This window comes from Aphelocoma coerulescens (assembly GCF_041296385.1).
Source record: "Aphelocoma coerulescens isolate FSJ_1873_10779 chromosome Z unlocalized genomic scaffold, UR_Acoe_1.0 ChrZ, whole genome shotgun sequence".
NCBI classification, from domain to species: domain Eukaryota; kingdom Metazoa; phylum Chordata; class Aves; order Passeriformes; family Corvidae; genus Aphelocoma; species Aphelocoma coerulescens.
Genome location: NW_027184085.1, coordinates 10,248,068 through 10,262,298, shown reverse-complemented (window position 1 = coordinate 10,262,298; position 14,231 = coordinate 10,248,068). Strand labels below are relative to the sequence as shown.

Here is a 14,231-nt window from a genome sequence, read left to right as displayed (position 1 = left end):
CCACGCAGTGTCAGGAAGCACTTGGATATTACCTCAGAAACAGGAGTAATTCTTCTTGAATGCCCTGGTAACTAGAAGGGTTTTGGGAGGAAACTCTGGGATCTTAGTGACAAGGTTCCTTCTGTTGAGTCCCACAGCCTGGATGCTCCTGGGGCAAAAAGATATCAAAAGGCAGAAGTGCTGGCAGTGATGGGAGGCTCCCTGCCCAAAGAGGAAGCCTCCTGTATCTCATGAGGAGATGCGTCTGTTTCCTTCCTGCGGTTGCAAGCCTTGCAGTCAGATACGGATGCCTGGGCTCAGAGGCAGCGAGCAGGGCTGAGATTTCAGTCCTGCCTGGGGACTTCACGCTAGGATGTCCCAGCAGTCGCTGGCTTTGAGGTTTCTCCTGGCCCTTGCATCTCTGCTGTCAGCACATGGCCAGGAAGAACTTTTCAACATCCAGGTAGTGCCTCAGGGAACAGGTAAGAAGTGGTTCTTCCTCTTGGAAGATTTTGCTGCCTTTCCTCCTGTAAGTTGAATATTCATCTTCACTGCCTGCAGCCATGGGCTGGAGCCCAGATGGACTCCTGAGGGCTGTGTCAGCTGGGGCACCCACTGTCTTGGCCCCAGGGACAGGAGCTACAATGCAGTGTACACTGGGGCTCTGTGGGACAGACAGGACTGGGCTGCATGTGTGGTGATGGGTCACACCCTTCAGAAAACCAGTTTGCCCATCATTCCCTGGAGACAATGGGCATGAATTGGGCATCAGTTCACACAATGTGAATCAGGGGAAGGGTCTTCAGGGAGAAGAGGTGTCGCTTTCAGTACACATCCTATCCCCAGGAGTGCCTGAGGGACATTGTGCCTGCCGAGAGCAGTGCAAGAGGGAATTTGCTGCTACTTTGCCAGGCAGATGGGCCGGGGCAGGATCAGTGGCAGGGTACCTGAGCATGAGGTGGGTCATGGTGGTGTGCCATGGGACAAAGCTGCTGGCTGTGGTGCTCAGCTGGGCATCTCTGGTCTCCTGCCATCAGGGCTGTTTGAGAGCAAAGCCTGAGCACAAGTGGCTTGTCACCAGCATTTCCCTTTGTGGCTGTTCAGAGGTTGATCCGAACCTTGTGAGATCCCTTGCCTGCCCCTTTGGGAGAAGGAAGATTGTATTTTAAGCCCTTTCAGGCCTCACAAAGCTTCTTGCAGAAGCTTGAACAGGCAAGAGCTCCTTCCAGGAGCCAGTGTTCTTGTCTGTAACAATCACAGCCACAAAGCCTCCCCCTGCAGCACTGGACAAACTGCTGGGACCAGCTGTGCCTACTCAGCCTGGAGGATGGTGGATTTGGTGAGAAGGAAGGGTTGTGTCAGGAGAAAGGGGCAGGGGCATTGGTAAAGCAGGAGATGTGAATGGAGAAGGCACTGCTCACCCCCCTGTCCCACTACCCAGCAGTGTGGGGCAGGAGGAGAGTGGCCAAGGGACTGAGTGAGAACAGGGAGCCCAGAAGTGTCACAGGGGCATGGCTGATCCCTGTGGGAGGGATGAGCCATGGCTGAAGGGACATGCATCCCAGCAGGAGGGGTGGTGCCATGGCCCAGCAAGTGCCAGCTGAGCTGCGCTGGGCAACAGGCCTGAATGAGAGGTTGGAGGGTGTCTCCTGGTGCAGGGGTGATTGTCCTGGGCATCTCCCTGCTGTGGGCTGTGGAGAAGGGAATATGGTGCCCTGGACACAAGGGTGAATGGGGAAGGTTCATAGATGAGTGATCCTTCACAATTTCCATGCACAAAGAAAGCCCCTCCCCAACAAATCTTGCCTGCAGGTCACATCCCAGCAGATGGATGTGTCACCTTCCCTCCCCCTTTGTTGGCTGGAGGAGTTGCTGGGGATTTGTCTCCCACCACCCACCCATACCCCATCTCATCACCTCCAGCCCAAATAACACCCACTTTCACCTCTGCCAGAAACGTGCCAAAGGCCCCTGTGGGACTCCAGACTCCAGCTGGCACCAGACAAGAAGAATTACAAGAATAATGAAGAAGTGATGCTGAGTTGTCCTGAAGGTTTCCAGCCATCCTTCACCCGTGTCAAATGTTCAAGCAAAGTCCAGTCTTTCACTCGTGGGAAACCTGTGTACAGAGAAGTCTGGACTGGAAGAGACTCCAGTGGTGCCTGGGCCCGCATTCGGTCCAGCGTGGAGTGCAGTGGTAAGGAATGGATCAGGAGCCCTCTTGGCTGCCTTGCTCTGCCCTCCCTGAACAGGGAAAGCAGGCTGGGGGGCACAGGAGATTTCTGGCTCCGTGCTGCCTGGGGAAATGGCAAGTGCTGCTGAAGGCAGTGTCAAGTCCAGCCTGTGGATCACCACTGAGGTTGTCAGTGATAAGGGTCTCCCTGAGGGCTTCTGGCAAATTGCTGTGCACAGAGGAGAAGAGCATGGGAGAGGGATGTGTGGTGGGGTTTGTGGCCAGCACGCCGCATCACAGTTTGAGCAGGATCAGAGTGCTTTGCTGCCTGTGTCCTCTCAGACGGTGCAGCTGTGAGCACCACAGCTTGCTGCATGTGGGCTGGGCCCCCTCCAGGCTCTGTGGAATGGTGGGTGCAGGCTTGGCCCCCTCTTCTCACAGCTTAGGGCATTCATGTTCCCTCCAAGGGAGAGCAGAGCTGTACCTGCTGGACCATAGAGATTCTGGGACACACAGACACCTCAGTTTTGAATCGATGGGGAAAATTGCTTGAGCAGCAGTAGTCCCCTCGCTCACCCACATTCATTCCTGTCCAACTCCTCCTGCTCCCCTTTGAGAGAGCTGCAGTGACCACCTTCAGTCTCTCCCTTTCCCTCCCACCGGGCTGGGTGATGAGCAAGGTTGTCTGACTGCAGCATCCTTGCATGGCTGGGAGTGGAAGGGAAGAGCGTGACCTTCTGGCAATCTTTCCTTCACAGAAGTCCTCCAGGTTGTCCCCGGGACCTTTGAGATTTCCAGCACCAGCATCAAACTGAACTGGACCTGCAGGTTCCCTGATGCCTGCCAGGGCATGAGGGCCGTGTGCCGGCGGGCAGCGCCTTCCTCTCCTCCCTGTGAGGCTGAGGAGATGAATGGAGAGCAGATGTTACATGGCCAGGCAGGAACATTCACCTGCTCTCCTTTGCAGCCCTTCACTGAGTATAGTGTCACCATCAGCCTGCCCCCCAATGCAACCCTTTTCTCATGGTTGTTCACGACAGAGGAAACAGGTATGTGAACAGAAATATCAGAGACAAAGAACAGTCCCGAGCTGTGTCACAGGTGGATAGATGTTCTCCTCACCTGTCAGCTCATGCAGAGCATCTCTGCTCCCTGCAGTGATATGCCTGGGATCAGGGCTGCTCGGATCCTGGGCAGCTCTGGGGAAGGGGCTGTGAGAGCCCTGAGCAGGGCACATCCCATTCTCATTGTCCCACGCCACACCCCACTGTTGTGCTTCCCCCTGCTGCAGCACGTGCAGCCTTTGCAGGGAACAAACCCTTCTTGGGAGTCCCTTTGCAGCCTGTCCCATGGCCAGGAGCTGCCTGCACCCTCCTCTGGCCTCAGCTCCTGCTCATGGCCCTGTGTGTGACCCCACTGTCTGTGCTTCCAGTGCCGGACAAACCAGAGGAGCTGCGGCTGGATCCCGACAGGGGCTCTCTCACGTGGAAGGCGCTGCCCTCCTGCAAAGGGGAGATCATCGGATACCAGGTACCAAGGGACCAGGGCAAACCTTCAGCTCCGGGCCTGGAGCTGTGTGCAGGCAGACTGGGAAGTGTGGGAAAGGGACGGCTGGGATGAGCCACAGTTCCCAGCCTGTGAATATCTGGCTTTGATGAGCACAAACATTTTCTATTTCATTCTTGACATGTGTCATGCTGTGGAGATGCCCAGAGAGGTGGTGAGTTCTTCAGGTCCTCTAGGCTTAATCCCTGTTTCTGCTCTGCTTTGGGCTTGGCAAACATCTGAAGATTGGTCTGCAAGACATGGTGATGTGTCTTCTGGGGTGGCATCCCTGGGTTTCCTGTGTCTCTTGCATACTTGTTTCTGGTTCCTGCCACAGAAAAGCCTGTGGTTTGAGTAATTCTCTGAAAGTCCCTCTTGAAAGTCTCTCCTCCAGAGAGCTGCACTATTCTGTGGACTTTTCCTCAATGCATGGCTAGAAGCATCTCCTCTGTCTCTGGATTTGGGGCATGTTCCACAGCACAGCACAGCTCTGCTCTCTAGCAGTGGAAAGGATGTGTGTGCTGGTGAGATAGTCCTCAGAGTGCTCTAGGCCCTCTCTGACAGAGGACAGAGGTCTCCACGGTGTGACAGGGATGTTGCATGCTCTTTCTTAGCTCTTTCCTGTAGAAACTGCCAGACAAGCTCTTGACAACACTTTGTGAGCCTGTTCAGCTCACCTGCTCCCAGACACCAATCTTTCTGTCCACTTTCAGTTGTCTTCTCTTTTGCATAAGCCCAGAACATATTTCTGTAAAGGCATCAAGTGAGAATGGCCAGGGATCTCATGACGTATTCAGATGATGCATGGGCAAATGGGGATCCTTCATATGTATTACTTATGGAAACTTTAGTGCTTCTCCTTTTCTCTTAGAGAAAGCCTTCAGAGTCCAACCTTACACAAGGGAAAAGAGAAGCTCAGATTCCTCTTGTGGAGGATGTCACCACAGTGCCTCTCGTGTTGCAATGCATCTAGGATGACCTTTCCTCGGGCTCAGTACATGTATCTACAGCCCTTCAAACGAACAGCATCCCTCTTCCCTTCACAGGGGCTCAGCCCTGTGCTCACAGAGGCTGCTGCTCGCACATCCCGAGTGTTGGCTCCAAATTCCTCCTCTCCTCTTCTCTGCTCTGAGGTCCCCGCATGGGGCTGAGGCTCCTGCCCGTTCCTCTCCGGAGCCTTCCCCACCGGGCCAGGCACAGGGAAGGGCAGGCTGGCAGGGCCGTTGCCAGCTGCAGGCAGCTTCCCAGCGGGCAGGTGGGAGCTGCTGCATTCCAGCTGTGTCTCCTGCCCGCAGCTGAACATCACGGCCAGGAACGCCGGGGACAGCGGCGTGCTGGAGATGGAGCGGCTGCGGCTCAATGGCTCCGTCACCGAGCACCGGCTGCCGGAGCACAGCCCTGGCCGCAGCTACGCGGTGATGATCCGGGGGCTGACGGCTGCTGGAGCCGGGGCTGCGCTGACGAGGGAGTTTCACACCGGCAGCTCGGGTAAGCTTTGCTGTGTCGCTGTCCCAGGAGCCCGGGCACGGAGGAGCCGCGCTCGGCAGAGCTGCGTTGCCCGAGGCTGCCCCTGCTCCTCGCACAGCCCTGCCCGCGCTCATTCCGCGGCTGTTCCCCTCCAGACACCCCGCACCCCCAGGGCATCGGCTGCCGCAGCGTCCGCGACATCGCCCCATCCCAAGGGACGGCCGTGCTCCCCCTGCGCCCCATCGCCCGTCCCTCCGAGGCAGCCAGGTGAGCGCAGCCCCCGCAGCTCTGCAGCCCCGGGATGGCTCTCGCCACGCCAGCGCTGGCCTGCAGACGCCTCCTTCCCACTGTCCCCGCTGTCCCCCACGTCCCACCGACTTTGGGCCCTGCAGGGAGCACCAGCTGATCGTGGCCACGACGCACGACGGCTCGGTGATGGAGAGCATCTGCGCGGGGCAGCCACAGCTCTTCAATGGCAGCGTCTACCTGGCCGCTCTTCTCAACCTCACCGCCCCCACGGACTTCGTGCTGGGCGACGGCAGCCGCGGGCAGGGCCACCACAACGCTGCCCTCCGCCCGGGCTGCGACTACACGGCCCTCCTGCGCCTCGTCCGCCTCTCGCCGCAGGTACCCATCGCGGGGCTCCTGCTCCCTGGGGATGCTGCCGGCCGGGGCTGGGCCCCTCGCTGGCTCTGGGCTGCCTGTGAGGGCACACTCCTCTCCCATGCCTGGGCAGGATGGTGTCCTTGGGCTCCTGGGCCACAGCCGGGTCACTCGGTGGCCCTGGGTGGGGACCTGTGCTGCCAGGTAGGCTAGTGCTGCACGAGTGGGCTGAGCTCTCCCTCCTGTCTCCTCCAACAGGCAGAGAAGTTCACCTGTGTCTGCTACAGCTTCTCTGTTGGTAAGTGTCTCCTTGCTGATGGTGCCCAAGCCTCTCTCCTGCATCTTCCCTTTTGCCAGCCTGGCAGCTTCCCTGGAAAGGAGCTGGCACAGGGCAGGAGCTTCTGGGGCTCACGTGGAACAGAGCAAGATTCCCACACATGGGGTGATCCTCTCTCCCAGAAGAAGCCTCAGCCAGGACACAGGCCTACACACTTGCACATACCCTTTGCCATTCTTGGGGCCATTGCCAGCAGGAGGCCAGGCTGTGGCACTCACTCCTGGCTCTGTGTTAGTTGCAGAGCAGACTGCAGGCTCGTGGCACGGGATTGTGATTGGACTGGTCGTGCTTTTGGCAGTCCTCCTTGTGGCTGCAGTCATCCTGTGGCTTGTGCTCTCCAGGTGAGTAGGAATCGGACAGGTTCTGCAGGGACATACACAATGCCAGTCTCTTACCCAGGACTCCCCTTTGCCTTTCCAGGAAAAGGAAGTATTTGCCCAACAAAACTAAGGAGGATAACTAAAAAGGTAGGAAAATGCAATTCTGCAGACAACCATCACGGAGGGGACTATAGGGCTGTGGGACAGCTGGGAAGAGAGCAGCAATCTCCCAGGAGGACCTGAGCGCCAGAAGCAGCAGCTCATACACTGCACTGACACATCTCCCCATTTGCCTTAGCTGAGGATGGTCAGGATGGCTCTGCCCACTGAGCCCCACATGGCAGCAGAGTCTGGTTCCAGGCAGTGCTCCCAGCTTGGAGTAGGGGCGAGCAAAGACAAGCATCCCAAAGGCTCAGGTCTTTGAGGGACTTGTGTGTGCGTCATCCCTACCAGGGATCTGCAGGGACGGGTCTCAGGAGGGTCAGGCTGAGGTGCTGCTGCTCTCGCCTCGGCACTGACAAGCACCTCTGGGGTCCTGTGGCTGGGCACAGCTGAGATGAAAGTGTTGGGCTGTGGCAGGCACTGCCCTGGACTCCAGCCTGTCTCTGACACTGGGTGCCCTTTTTCGCCATAGGTAAAGGTGGCTAGGCTGGAGATCAGTCACTTCAGCCCCAGCCAGGACTGTGGGGACATCCAGAGCAGTGAGGAAATGGAGAAAATGGGAAGGATAACCCAGCCCAGTGCTGATGGCTGCCATGTCCCCTGGCTCTTCTGTGACTACCAGCATGGGGGTCCCACGCAATTTATCCAATTCAGCAGGGCAAGAGAAAAACAGGAGGTCAAGAAGGGTTGAATATTTTCAATCCTCAGCCCCTTCACCTCCCAGCTTTTGCTTACTGCTTTTGTAAGGCCTTTGAATTTGGCCTTCTGTAGTCCTTTTTTTCAAGCTTTGCTTCTATTTTTGCTTTCCTGGAAGCAGGACTTGTATGCCAGATTTCCCAATCTCAGACCCACACAGGCTCAGGCTGATGGCATTCTCCTGCTGTGCTCTGGGTTTCCAACCCTTCTGCCCTCTCTGCTGATATTCAGCCAAGGCCTGGCTGGACTGCTTTGTGACTCTGCCTGTTTTGTCTGCACAACAAATAAAGGCTTATGGTTTGGAGGGGCTGCCTGTCCCACTCAGCTCCTGCCTGGTCCCCTCATTGACCCTGTGGGGTCATGTCGCCTTGCTGTGCCTTGTTGAGGGGGGCCACGAGCAGGGCTGCTGTGACCCCATATTGCCCTAGTGGTGCCTGACAGCCTTTCTGACCTCCTGAGCTGAGCTGGACAGTTCTCATGTGAGTTCGGAGCAGACTTGTGGTGGGAATCCACCAAGGGTGATGTCCCTCAGCATGCATTTTGGCCAAGAGTGTATTCTGTGCCCATGCTGTGGCCAGAGCTGTGGGATCTCTGTGCTTTCAGCTCCTTTGTGGCCCCTGTGCTGGGTCAAACCTGGAAGAAAAGCGAAAAGCAGAGGTCACCACCACCATGGCCTTTATTGGTAAGACACAGGACAGACAGCCATGGGGTCACTCCTGGTTCTGAGGTCTCCTGTCTCTGTAGTACTGCTTGAAGCACATCCAGGATATTCAAGTTGAGCCACTATAACCTGGGATTGCCATGGTGCAGCCAGACAGGCTGATGATAGAGCCTCTCTGGAGGTGGTAGGGCAGTGGCACTTGGAGAAGCACCTGGAAGATGGAGCTCCCAGAAGAGGTTGTGTGGGGTTTGAAGCACCAGTTTAGCCCTGCAGAACCATGGGTTGTCCCACTGTTGGTTCTTGTTGACTTTGGGCTTCATGCTTCTCCCAAAGTAGGACAGATATCCTGTGCTCCTCAGCACCATAGATCTTGCAGCAGTTTGATACTTCCCTGACCAAACATAATGTGGGTGTTGGTGCTACCCCACTTTCTTTGGGGCTACCTGAGGGGACAATGGAACCTGGATGAGACAGCTGTGCTCGACATCCTTGGCAAGGAAGGATAGGTCAAGCCCCAGTGCCTCTGCTCTGCTCTGCATACTCAGGATGTGATTCCAGATAAGTTCCTGCACAAGTGCTGGGCAAAGGGTCAGGTTCCCATTTCAAAGCCTGGCCACAATTTCAAGACAGTCCAGACTGTCCTCTCCAAGAACGGAGGACCCTTGGGGTGGTTTTTCAGGGGAGTGAAGCATCTTGGGGTCATGCACATCCCTTTTGTTTCCTCTTGCTTCCACTGTTACTGATGAAGAGTTGTCCAGGGAATCAAAGTCCCATCCAGAGATGGGCTGTGGTCATGCCCCTACTTGAAATTCCCGTAGGTTTCAAAGGAATTCAGGTAACTGAGGGCTAGTTCATAGCAGAGCCCATACTGTTCCTGTGGAAAAAAAGGATGTGCATGAGACTCTGGTGGACCAACACCTGCAGTGGCATGTCGGCACTGGTCTCCAACAGCTTCCTGAGCATGCCAAATACAGGTACAGTCCACCCTCCTCCTCTCAGCTGGAGTCCCCCTTCCCCTGCTGAGGAATCACAGGCATGTGCTCCAGGAGCTGGAGGGCTGGACTACCCCAGCACTGGAGCCAGCTGGTTTTGGGAGGAGAGACAGCCTCCGTGGCATAAAGTGTTGAGCAGCCAGGTGGACCAGAAAGGGGCCACTCATCATGCAGGATGCTTTGGTGCCCATTCAGTTCTGCAGAACCTGCTGCTGAGTGAGTGGGTACATCCCAGAAGCAGACAACAGGGTTTTCAAAGATCTCATGCACCCCTGCTGGCCTCAGGATGATCTGAGCACAGAGGGGCAGGGCAGCTGCTGTAGCAATCCAGGATATGGCTCGTTTTGGTGCTGCTATCCCTCTGGGTTGGAAGTCAGCACTTACCACATCTTTAATGAACTGTCTCCGCCGCCTCTTCAGCATCCTCACAGCCTGGGATACATCCACCATCCCCTCACTCTGGATCTGTTCACACAGGAAACTAGCAGCACAGAAGATCCCACTCCGGCTGGCTCCATCCCTGAGGAGGAGGGCAAGGGGAGAGCTGTGCTCTGGGATCAGGTGGCAGGGCAGGGCCTCAGAGGTGTCCCCCTAGACACCCACACTCTCAGGATGATCTTGCCCACAGATCCCACACCCAGCTAGCCTCTACAGGGAAGCCTTCCTCCCTGAACATAGCTGACCCCATATCCATACATCCACCCAAGATGGAGCTGTGAGCAAGTTCACTGACACAGACTGGGCTGTGTTCAGCTCTGTGCCATGGTTGCTCCTCCAAGAGACATCACTCACCAGCAGGTGACAAGGATATGTCCATCCTGGCTCTGCCGATGGTGTGTCTCCACCTTCCCTAGCAAGCTGATGATGGTGTCAGGGTGCGGGGGAAGATGCTGCTGCATGGGCCAGTCTGTCAGCTGGTGTAACTGGATTTCCACTGCAGCTTTCTTGGGCTAGTGGGGAAGAAAGACAGTGGGCTGGGCAGAGCAGAGACCTATTGGCTTCATGGAGGGAAGGGGAGGGACAGTGCATGCGAGTCCTGGCTCAGCCATGCTGGAAAATGGAACACACTGGAAAAAGGGAACAGCTTCACAACAGGAGATGCCACTCCAGACTTTGCCCTCCTCCACTGAGTGCTCTGAGACTGGCAGATGGACAGAGCATAAGAGAAGAGCTGAGCACCAGGTGCAGCTCAGACTGACACCAGTCCCATGCCCAGCTGCCTGCAGTAGTTGTCCCCTTCCATGCACCACCAATATGCACAAACTCCATCCACAGCTGCAGTCCTCTAGTTGGAAAGGCACACAAAGATACCTCTGAGCTGTATCTCTGCCTGCAGCCTCACTTCCTTGTGAGTAACCTCTCTCCCAAGGAAAAAGACCCTGCTCTGGCCAGTGCCCTTCCAGGACTCCACCAGATCCCTCTGCCATCTCTAGCTGTGACTTTGACCCCAAATTAAAGCCTGTCGACAGCTGGTCCTCCCAGCTCTTGCAAAGGTTCTTCTCAAAGGAGTTTGCCATCTCTGAGCAAAGAGCCCACCTGCTGCCTGTTGCTGAGGACAAGTGTCCAGGTTGTGAAGCCAGCCCCAGGCTCCTCTGAGATCAGCTGGACATGGAAACGGCCATAGTCATCTTCGCCCTGGGTGGGCCAGAACTGCACGTATGTCTGGGGGAGGGGGAAAGGTGCATGTTCACACACGGCCCCAGGCTGCACGCAGGGCAGAGCTCAGCCCCTCGCATGGGTGGGCTCACACCAGCCCCTTGCCCATAAGCCATGTACACATGTCTCTGCCAGACACTTGCTGGGCACCAACCCACCAACTGCAGCCAGAAGATAACACTCCAGCAGAGAGGACACTGGGGCAGGGGTAAACAAAACCTGAGGGATGCTCACTTGCAGTGAGGTTGGGGGACAGCCCACTGCTGTGGCACCGTGGTGCTGGGGCTGCCCTCAGGGCTCTCCCAGGTGGAGGCCCACAAGGCTGCAGTAGGTCCTGGTGCAAGCAGGGCTCTCATGGTAAGAGCCATGCAGGGTCAAAGGCAGAAATCACACTGCTCGGCCCCACAGGGAACCAGGAGAGGGCTGAGCTGTGTTTGGGCTGCTGACCTTGTCCAGCTCCTGCAGTTCATTCAGCACAACCACCGATGTGCAGGTGTAATCCCAAACCAGAGCCCAGAAATCCACCACCGTGGTGGGGAAAGGCAGCTGGGTGATGATGATTCTCTCCTCCTCGGTGTACGTCTGCAAAACACACCGTGATGCATGTGGAGGGAGAGTTCCACGATCCACTCCCCGAGTGCCCTTCCCACAGCAGGAACGGCTCCCTGCCTCCCTGCGGAGATGGAGAAGACACATGCCACCCCAGCCCTCCTCAGGGCAGCTCTGGTTTGAGCCCCGCTGTCCCCTCAGCTCATGACACCCGGGCTCAGCTCCCAGCAGGCTGTGGCCAGCACAGGCTGCTGCGCTGCCTGCGCGGGCAGGGCTCCGCCGATCGCGATCGCGGGGGCCATCTCCTGGCAGCAGGGCCAGCAGTCACTGTGCAGGAGCCCGAGGGCTGGGGCACCTCAGCCCTGGCTGGGATGCTCTCCCCGGGCCTTGAGCAGAGGTGCGCGGGAGGGCCCTGAGCAGCTCCCACTCTGGCGGGGGCCGGAGCCTTACGCTGGCAAACACGGCGTTGATGTAAGCTGGCGAGCCGTCTGCGTTCACCGAAGACATCAGGATGGGCCGGCAGGAATCCGCTGCAGAGGCAAGGAGCAGAGAGAGGGAAGAAATGGGTCATTCTCTCCCTACAGAGGGGCAGTGGGCTTTCCCTGCAACAGATATGGTCAACATAGCTCCCTGCAGCTTGGGCTGGAGAGGCTTGAATGGACAGGCACCACCACACCCATGGCTGCAACAGCTCAGGGCACGCTGATGTGGGATATCCAAAACCTCATGGGCACTGCACAGCAGATCCACTCTCCTCACTGCTCCCTGATGTGCCTCATCTGAGCTTCTCCCCTGGGAAAGTTTAGACCAGGGACATCTTTATCCCAGGTGTACCCCATGTACTTCCAACAGGCTCAGAAGGAATCAGTACTTATTATCTACTAACCAGAAAACAATGACTGGACCTCGAGCAGAACCTGTGAGTGCCATGGGCCGGGGAGGGAAGCAGCAGGAAAGCATTGTTTTCCCCTGCTGCTATCAGACACTGGGTTTTAGAGCAAGGGGCTGCCCAGCCCTGCCAGTTACCTGGCAGGATCCCTGGCTTGCGGTTCTTGGGTTGGTTTCTGGGTTTCTCTGCTTCTCTGCACGGCAGGAGCTGGAACAACTCGGAAAAGCTCTGCAGGGCCTGTAGAGGTGATTCACCAAAGTCAGTCCTGCCTGTCAGTCCTGCCTTCACCTTATTGAGCCACCCCAGAGAAAGGATTGTCTGTCTCCCTCCCACTACTGGGGAGGGGAGCAGTGATGGTGTTGGCATCACAGATGAGCCCTCACAGCCCCAGTGCACCATATCCTGGTGGTACCTTGAACTCCTTCTCTAGGACACTGTTGTGGCCTGAGGTCTCATCTTCTTGAAGGGAGTGGACAAGGGTGGAGATGCTCTCCACTGGGACCCCGGTGTTGCCACAGAGCAAGCCTTCAAGCAGCGCCTCGTAAAGGAAGCTGTATTGCTCCTGCATGAGGATACAGGTCAGCTGCGCAGTCTGGAGCCAGTCCAGGAAGAGCCCTGGAGCTCCAGACCACCAGCTGTCATCAAACTGTGCCAGAAGTGAGCCAGGTTCATCCTTCACCTTCCTGCTGCAGATCCCTGAGGCCAGACGCTTCTCATTGCAGGCAGCCCTGCTTTGGGATGCAGCCAGCAACTCCAGCAACCCAGACAAGATCATCTTCCTGAGGTTTAATGCTCCCTCTCAAATCAGACCCCTGTTCTGGGGAAGGCAGCTCAGGAAACCTGTGGACTAAGTGGACCTCCTACAAGCAGATGGTTGGTCCAGCTCAACCTAGTTTTCTCCAAAGGAACCCTGCACTAAGCAGATCCCAGGAACATAGTCCCTAGGCCAGGACGCTGCTGCCCAAGAGATGCCAGGAGGGCAGACATCCTAAAAGCCTGAGGGAGAGGTGGACTCTCATTCATGATCCTTGCCTACAAGACAGCCCTTCTATTATCAGGGTGACCGATGCATACAAATGCTGCTGATACCTCAGAGAGTCTCAGGGCAACACAGAACCCAACTAGGTTTGGACACAGTATTGAAAAAGGATCCTGCAGTATCCACCACCTGGCAGCCTGAGTCCCTGTGGCTAGATCATAAACAGCACAGCTAATTTGGCTTTGCATGCCACATCCCTGGGAAGGGTGGTGTTGAGAGCAAAGAGTTGAAAGCAGAAGAATGGCAAGGAGCATGGTGGATTTGCTCAAGTGGCTGTACAGCTGGGAATGTCAAGGTCTGGAAAACGACAGTGTGAGAAATCCTACACACAGCACGCTGCTGTTTATCATCTGTCTGCATTGAGGAGTAGAATCTGTGTAGAGATAATGTAGGTGTTTACAGAAACTTGGAAGCCATTCTCACAGACAAGCTTGAGCTCACTGTTTTGGGAGAAATCTAAGACCAGAGATTAAAAACACAGAAGAGATCACAGCACAGCTGGTAAACTACACGTGCCCTTGATAAATGGGTACAAACAGCAGCCCTGCCGTCCCCTAAGATTGACTGAGCCTGATAGTGCTGGTGCTCCTACTCGTGTGTCACCTCCTGGGTGTTGCTTTGGGATCCTCCAGCTAGGGAGGTAATGACATAAATTTACCCTTGGCATTCCAGCCATGGCTTTGTGGTTGTTCTGGCCGCCCGCCTGTGCCGACTCCCACAGGTGGGAATTGGACCTGCAGCCCGAGGTGTGCAGGGAGCAAGTACGTCTCCTCACCTTGGTCTGCACCATGCTGACCCGCTGCTCCCGCAGCTGCTGCACGCAGTGAAACACATCCACCTTCCCCTCAGCCTTCCCCATCTTCAAGAGGAAGTCCAGGGCGATGAAGGTACCTGTGCGCCCGATCCCTGCACTGAGGACACGGAAAACTGGGTCAGTGCTGCCCCTGCTGGCAATGCCCCAGCACCCAAACACGCCCAGCCTGGTACCTGCAGTGCACCAACACGGGTCCAGCAGGCGCTTCCAACACCCTCTTGTTCACCACCTCCGCCAAGCACAGGAGCTGGGAAGGGTTTCTGGGCACTCCGTGGTCTGGCCACAGCAGGTAGTGAAACTGCTCCACCGCTCTTGGGAGAGCACAGCCTGCCTGCAAAGAGGGAGACGT

General features: G+C 56.6%; 2 protein-coding genes across 4 annotated transcripts in view; one reads left to right on the top strand and one right to left on the bottom strand.

The window, feature by feature from the left end:
* The first annotated feature begins 310 nt into the window (after positions 1–310).
* On the top strand, positions 311–7,606 carry LOC138103294 (uncharacterized). Its single transcript, XM_069001501.1, has 11 exons — positions 311–461; positions 1,934–2,176; positions 2,911–3,201; positions 3,585–3,682; positions 4,993–5,185; positions 5,320–5,431; positions 5,557–5,791; positions 6,026–6,065; positions 6,340–6,445; positions 6,525–6,571; positions 7,059–7,606. The coding sequence occupies exons 1-10, from the start codon at positions 353–355 to the stop codon at positions 6,565–6,567; spliced, it is 1,470 nt and encodes a 489-aa protein (XP_068857602.1). The 5' UTR covers positions 311–352; the 3' UTR covers positions 6,568–6,571; positions 7,059–7,606.
* Positions 7,607–7,863: 257 nt separating this feature from the next.
* LOC138103592 (receptor-type tyrosine-protein phosphatase T-like) overlaps positions 7,864–14,231 on the bottom strand; it is a 29,107-nt gene continuing 22,739 nt past the window's right edge. For 2 of the 3 annotated variants that reach the window (XM_069001998.1, XM_069001997.1), the window contains exons 21-30: positions 14,056–14,213; positions 13,844–13,979; positions 12,442–12,591; positions 12,167–12,266; positions 11,591–11,670; positions 11,039–11,173; positions 10,472–10,597; positions 9,728–9,885; positions 9,320–9,455; positions 7,865–8,817 (exon numbers count right to left, since the gene is read on the bottom strand). In XM_069001998.1, coding sequence (XP_068858099.1) covers positions 8,743–8,817; positions 9,320–9,455; positions 9,728–9,885; positions 10,472–10,597; positions 11,039–11,173; positions 11,591–11,670; positions 12,167–12,266; positions 12,442–12,591; positions 13,844–13,979; positions 14,056–14,213 — 1,254 coding nt within the window. In that variant the 3' untranslated portion in view covers positions 7,865–8,742. Of the gene's footprint in view, positions 8,818–9,319; positions 9,456–9,727; positions 9,886–10,471; positions 10,598–11,038; positions 11,174–11,590; positions 11,671–12,166; positions 12,267–12,441; positions 12,592–13,843; positions 13,980–14,055; positions 14,214–14,231 lie in introns of all 3 variants that reach the window. The other variant, XM_069001996.1, reaches the window with a different exon arrangement.